At 39.8% G+C, this 7,272-nt stretch overlaps 1 protein-coding gene across 1 annotated transcript; it reads right to left on the bottom strand.

The window, feature by feature from the left end:
* Positions 1-1,770: 1,770 nt before the first annotated feature.
* Positions 1,771-3,243, bottom strand: LOC131429057 (uncharacterized protein K02A2.6-like). Its single transcript, XM_058593106.1, has one exon. It carries the CDS (start codon positions 3,241-3,243, stop codon positions 1,771-1,773), a length of 1,473 nt encoding a protein of 490 aa, XP_058449089.1.
* Between the last annotated feature and the right edge of the window lie 4,029 nt (positions 3,244-7,272).

The raw sequence follows: 7,272 nt of genomic DNA, 5'->3' as shown, positions 1-7,272 counted from the left end.
ATTAATAGCAAAACGACGATCACCCACCTCCTCACGATATGAATCTTCTGGAATACTAGTGGGAATGAGCATATCAAGCCTGGATTTTATTTGTCTTCCAAAAACCAGCATAGACGGTGAAGTTTGAGTTGTAGGGTGTACACTTCTCCGGTAGGCCATCAGGATTTTATAGCATTAGCATTAGCATTAGAGACCGCCCGTGTGTTGCCACTCCGTTATTGATCTGGACCAATTGAGATTGCAAAATGATTTTTTGAAGTAACATGTTTGGGAATAACACATTGTTTCACACTGTGCAAATTGTATTGAACCATGCATGCTGATCAATACCGACGCCGGCCACGTCCGAATGCAGATCTACTTGGGAGGGAAAGGATTGTTAGTTCGATGCATGTTGCTACTAGGAACCGAGGAATCCTCTGCATTCCCACATGTATCACAGGAGAGGATACTTTGTTAGTAAATGTTTTAATAATGTTATCATGTGTTTATTGCTCTGGGTAGCCGGCTACCAAGAATGTTTGAAAGTATTATCGTTTTATGTGTTACTTTGTGCTGGCAATATAATGCACGAAACAGTCAATCTCCGAAATTGACAAAACTCCGGACAGCCGGCTGTCGAGTATGCAGTCACTCGTTTATGCATCTACCTTTCGCGTTTTTTAGTCATGCAAAAAAACACATGCGGATTGATAAAAAAGGTATCATCTCACTGCTAGGTGGATTAAGCACGATTTGTAAATGAAACTACGTGATACAAAATAAACGAGCGAATAGGATTTAGACAAAAAAGTTGATTCATTGCATTAAAATATTCTAAACAGTTATTATAAAATCATTTTAAATCACCAAACAAAGGTCAACAGATTTCACACGCGTCTTGATTCTTTATTATTTCCACTTTATTATTTTAATTATTTATAAAAATTATTAATTGGTTAAATTAGTTGATCTGGGCAGCCGGCTACCGAGAAAAATATTAATTTACTGTTTGAAATATTAATATCAAGTGTTTTTTACTATGTATTCAATATACCGATATATGTTATCTCTGTTATTAACTTTGTAATATAAACGGATTTGCGCAATGGTTGATTTTTATCATTCATTTTATAATCCTGAAAGACAATCAATAACATGGAAGAAGAAATCATTCCTAATTAAACTTTTCTACGAAGCTAGACGGAAATTGATAGGTTGAATAAAGAGATGATTTAGTAAAATAGAGTAATCAGCAGTAAAACATTGAAAATATCTGATAACTGAAAGGAAAAAGAAACTCCTGCAATTGTCGCCTTTTACGACATGGAAGCAGGAACCCAGTGGATCTATTCTTGGTTCATTTTTTTCCGCCGGATTCCACACGGCATCTAGGCTGGTACAGTCCGGAGAGAGCTAATAGGTACTATCAATCTCCTAGTGGACCCCAGCCCCTACTTCTCCGGTAGGCCATCAGGATTTTATAGAGCTCAAACTGGATTTCTTTCCGCTCACAATCCAAAGCTTTCAATTTTTCTTTGAAAGTCTGAATGAATCGTTCCGCTTGGCCATTTGTAGCCTGGTGATATGGAGCTCCCATTTTGTGTGTGATGTGGTTTCGCTTCAAGAATGCCCCGAACATGTCTGACGTAAACTGTACTCCACGATCACTGACAATAATGGAAGGTACTCCATAGGTCACAAAATATTCTTGTGAACGATCGATAGTAATATCCGCTGTCATATTAGGGACAATCTTAACTTCTGGCCATTTTGTAAATGAATCAACGATCACAATCCTTGGAATGGTCCCGCAAAATCCACGTGAATCCGTTGGAATGGTTCTGTGGCTTTTTCCCAGCAGTGCGTTGAAACCTTCGTGGGATTTTTCTGTACTCTGGCACACTCACAGCAGTCTTTTGCTAATTTCTCAATGTCACAATCAACAGTTTCCCACCAGCAATACGATCGAGCCAATGATTTCATTCTGGATATACCAAAGTGTCCTAAATGCAGTTCTTCAAGCACTGGTCGCCGTAGCTTGGGAGGGATGTAGACTCTTATTCCCCTCATCAGACAACCCTTCTGTATTGAGAACTTACACTGGTTGATACCGAATCTATCCCGACCTTCAACAGTTCTTCCGAATTTCAGTCCTTGAATCAGATTTTCCACGCTAGAGTCATCTTTTGTGCATTTCGCCAGGTCTTCTGCTGTAACAGGTAAGGTTGCGATTTGATTTACTTCGACGAGGTCCACTTCCTCGATTCGGTGTAGGTTGTTCGAATCATGAATTGGTAGCCGAGACATCGCATCCGCATTTGCATTCTCCTTCGAAGGCCGGAAACGTATTTCATAATCGAAAGACTCGAGGAAGACAGCATAATGCTGCATTCGTAAAGCACTGAAGGCCGGAAGTCCTTTGTGAGGTGCCAAGATCTGAGTAACAGCTTTGTTATCGGTTACAAGAATGAACTTTCGACCATAAATATATTGGTAAAACTTTTTCACACCAAAAATGATTGCATACGCCTCTTTGTCGACTTGTATATAGTTTTGTTGAGATATATTTAGTGTTTGCGACGCGTAATGTATCGGTCGTTCTGTTCCATCCGGGTACAGGTGGCTCAATACGGCACCCACACCATAAGGCGATGCATCGGTTGCAAGTACAAGTGGATGTTTAGGATCGTAATGTACCAGAACACTATCTGACTGGATTTCATTTTTGACCCAGCAAAACGCCTTATCACAATCGTCATTCCACAGAAACGGCACATTCTCCTTCAACAAGTTGTTTATGGGGTAAATCCGAGAGCTAAGATTCTTCATGAATCGCCCATAATAGTTTATTAGACCTACGAACGCTCGAACTTGTTCCCGGTTTCGAGGTCTAGGCATCTCCTGGATAGCATCCATTTTGGTTTTCATTTTCCGAATTCCTTCTCTATCAATTACGAAACCGCAGTATTCGATGCGATCAGCGAAAAACTCACACTTCGCCACGTTTAATCGTAATCCGTGATCGTCTAATTTCTTCAGAATCATTCTAAGTCGCCGTAAATGTGATTCATCGTCTGGAGCAGTCACTTTAATGTCATCTAGGAAAACTGATACTCCGGGAATATCTCCAAGCAACTGTGAAATTTCACGTTGGAAAATCGCTGGTGCAGAAGACACGCCGTACATGAGACGTGTTGGTTGGTAAAGTCCAAGATGTGTATTTAGCGTCAAAAGTTCACGGTCCTTTTCTCGAATTTCCATTTAGAGGTAAGCCTGTGCTAAATCTAATTTTGAAAACTTCTGACCGCCCGCCATGTTTGAGAACAACTCGTCAATGGTCGGTAAGGGATGCTCGTCAACTAAGAGACATTTGTTCACCGTCACCTTGTAGTCTCCGCATAAACGCACTCGATTAGCTGATTTCATAACAGGAACTACTGGTGTTGCCCAAGCACTACGTTCCACCTTCTTCAGGATTCCGTTTTTGACCATTTTTGCTATTTCACCTTCCACGGTGTCACGAATTGCAAAAGGAATAGTACGTGCTTTCATGAATACAGGCTTGCTATTCGGTTTAATGTGTAGTGTAGCTTCAATACCCCGCATAGTACCCACCGCCGGATCAAACACCCGCGGAAAATTATCTATTAGATTCTTTACTGCACTAGACAACGGTTTATCAGGGATGTGAACTTTAATAGCTCCAACGCAAGATGTTGGATTCCGTATGACATCATTCCAGTCGACATTCAGCTCACGCATCCGTTCACGCCCTAGCAACGGGTGGCGATGCGTTTTTACAATGAACAACCGTAACCAGTTCGAACCACCGTTGTACTGTACATTCACTTTCATATACCCATAAACTTCGATTTTATTTCCACAATAGCTAAACAACTCTACATCAGTCTTCATCAATGGTATTTCATTTAAATAGACTCTCTTGTCGCCGAGGCTCACGAGCGCCACAGGAGATCCACAATCTACTTCGAATTTGATAACTTTTTTGTTTATATTCAGCGGTAAAATAACTTTTGAGTGACTTTGATTCTTCCATTTTACATATTTCAAGTGTGAGAACTTCATCAACATCCGATATTTCGATTTCACCCTGTGTCTCATCAAGATTGCTTTCATCAGCTATCAAATTAGTATGCATATTTCTTTTCATTTTTATCTGTTTGTCCTTCTTCACATGTTCTCCTTGTGATTTGAATTTAAGACACACTCTCTGCAGGTGTCCAGGCTTGTTGCAAAAACTACAAATAGTATCCTTGTGACGGCAAGTACTCGCCAAGTGTGTTTCACTTCCACACCGGTAGCATTTTTTTGCAGATGTATTAGATGTCTTAATTGCACACTTTTCCGTAAAGTTAACATCTAGCGAACGTTTCTCGAAAATTTCCGCGCCCTCTCCCGACGCTTCTAAAGGGAGTGCTATTTCTAAGGCTTTTTCGAACGTTAGGTCCTTTTCCTCGATAAGTCGTGACCGAATACGTTTCGATTGAATACCAAACACTAGTTGGTTCCTTAGTTCCTTTTTCAAGTAGTCCTCAAATTTGCACGATTTCGCGTCGCGCTGTAGTTCCGTTACGAATTCTTTCACGGTTTCTCCCGCTTTTTGTGTTCGGGTGCGAAACTTCCAAACTTGTACCATTTCGAGCGGTTCCGGATCGAAAAATTCTCCTAATATAGCAATAATCTCCTCATATGTGTTTTGGTTTCTGGATCGATGGGACTAATGTGATCACAAAGTATATCATACGTTGCGGCACCCATATAGTGTAAAAGATAATCCATTCGGCGATTTTGCGGTACGTTAAACATCCGAAAACTCCCTTCCAATCGTTTCACCCATCTCGACCATTTGCATTTTTCTTTATCGTACGGTTCCATGACAAAATTTGGTGCAGCCGACGCGGCTTCAGCTGCAGCAGCTCGCTCTCCCTGCGCCATGGCGATGTCGAAATTACTTTAATAATTTTTACCAATAGTAACAGCAAGAGTTATCTTTTCCAGTACTCTTTTTTTTTAATCGCTAATATCGTCGAAAGCAAGTGAGGTTATAAATGGTAGACATGTGCTTCGTGCTCGGAATCACTTCTATTATCGGTCATACATAGAAATATTCGCTTCGCCAGTAGAATTTTCACCGTAATTTGTTTTGTCCTTACGTGGGTCGTTTCGGTCTCGTCGCCAAACTGTTGTAACCGGTGCTTTCCTCACTCTTAAATCCGGATTTGCAGCGAGCCAAGTAAAACGCGTTCATGTTATTAATTGACTTACAACTCAGTGACAGTTTATTTTCTCTCTCGTATCAATGACAATCAATGTATATAGACAGGTTATATAAAAGTATTGTTCGTTCACGGTAAAACTCAACAGAGGGATTTTGTGTGTTGGGCATAGGTACATCGAAGGAAAATTGAACAAGCTTTCAAATTATCAGAAGTGTGTTATATTTATTTTCAAAATGCTCCATTCATTACAGTTTGTATATTGAATCGATTATAAGGGTATATAAGATATATAGTATATCCATCTATCACGATTGATTTTTAATTTATTTTGTAAAAGTATTCAAATAAACTCATTTAGTAAATTTGTTTAAAGAATTGGTTGTTGGAAATAGTTGTTGCGTCGTTGGTTATTGGTAGTGCAGAATACTGGTCAGTATGAATAAGTTTCCACATGCAGATCATTTGACTAACGAGGAGGTTGACTACGAATTGTTAATTCGAGGGAAAACAGAAGAAGTAAAATGTGATGTCGAAGCTAAATATCGTTTACCTCGAAATTTGTTTCACGAAGATTCTCGTGAGAATCGTGGCTATCCTTCACCTTACACGATCGATCAGGAATACGATTACATATCGGGAAGGGTTCAGACAATGAAAGGGGAGTTGGAGAAAGGTTCAGATGATAGAATGAGATTCGGACTATTTTGAATAAATCTACAGGTCGGAAGGGGTCCGAGGAGAAACAGAATAAAGAACTCCCCGTCGATTTTCCCAGAGGTCCCCTGTCGGATGAAAATAATGTGATAGAAATTGAAGGTAACCTTGACGAAGCAAAAGGACAGAATTATTCGGGTAAAAACGTGAACGAAAACGCAGCATGGGACGAATCCAGGGCATGAGACTCTCCTTAGGGCGAGTTCCAGTATCCAAAAGACGGGTAGATGACCCTATTATCAGCCAGCAGCAATCATCAATATCTAATCACCTTCCGAGAAATAGCGGTAAGAGATTTAACCGTACCCAAAGTCATTATCATGGGCATCGCAGATACTCGCCCCCAGGTGGCGTAAACCTCATCGAAGCTGAACTCATAGCACACGTTCGAATCCCATGAAGTGGACGAAGGCTAACAACGCAAACTTGACGAAGCGACACATTGGTACGAGAATGGACTAAATGGTTTCCTAGCTACATCGGTAATATAAACATACACCTTGGGAAAGCAAACAACATCTATTGAAGTGAAAATCAACGGTTTCTATTTCATATTGTATATTGGTGTCACCGACGACACGACCTGCCACTCGTCTATATCGTCTGTATCGCAAATTTGAGTACCCCTCAGTAACTCGTTATGTCAAAACGAAATCACTTATGTAAATGTTGAAACTGGCAACACATGCTGATAAATTATTGATATTTTATAACAGCTTCCATGGTTACTATTTATTGAAGACATGTAGAATGTAAATAAATGTAGGAAAGATGTGGTTAACGTTACCACAGGATTAATCCGAATTATTACCGTTCAAATGAATTTGGCTTTAATAGTGCAATATTCAATCTAAACATGGATGTTAATCTTGGAATAAAATCTTGGAATGAATGAACGTACATTCTTGATTTCATATTTACTCGTGAAATTCCAAAAATGTTGAATCTTTTTGGTGTGATACCAACTTATGACATGTTCCAGTAAGTAGTAATTTTGACACACATCTGGGGTGGACCAAGATGTTTATTTCGTTCCGTCATGTGCAGCAGCCCTAATTTTTCCAAAGAAATCTTTACCTTAGCAGTAGACCAGTAGAGCAATAACAATAACGATGATGCCAATGTATCGCTATTCATCAACTATACAGAAGTAATTCTTACATTCACTTACATTGTAACTGTAGCAGCCCTAATTTTTCCATAAAAATCTTTATCTAGCTAGTACAGGCAGTAGACCAGTTGAGTCATTGTAATGCCCACGGCTGGCTATTTCAATATATTGCATCAGCCAGAAGAAACCGATCGAATTAATTGATTATGTACATATGCGACGCGA

This window comes from Malaya genurostris, chromosome 2 (assembly GCF_030247185.1).
Source record: "Malaya genurostris strain Urasoe2022 chromosome 2, Malgen_1.1, whole genome shotgun sequence".
NCBI classification, from domain to species: domain Eukaryota; kingdom Metazoa; phylum Arthropoda; class Insecta; order Diptera; family Culicidae; genus Malaya; species Malaya genurostris.
This window is presented reverse-complemented; position numbering and strand designations above follow the sequence as displayed.

Excerpts from the sequence above, each read along its gene's own strand:
- LOC131429057 (XM_058593106.1), bottom strand. The coding sequence starts at position 3,243 with ATGGAAATTCGAGAAAAGGACCGTGAACTTTTGACGCTAAATACACAT.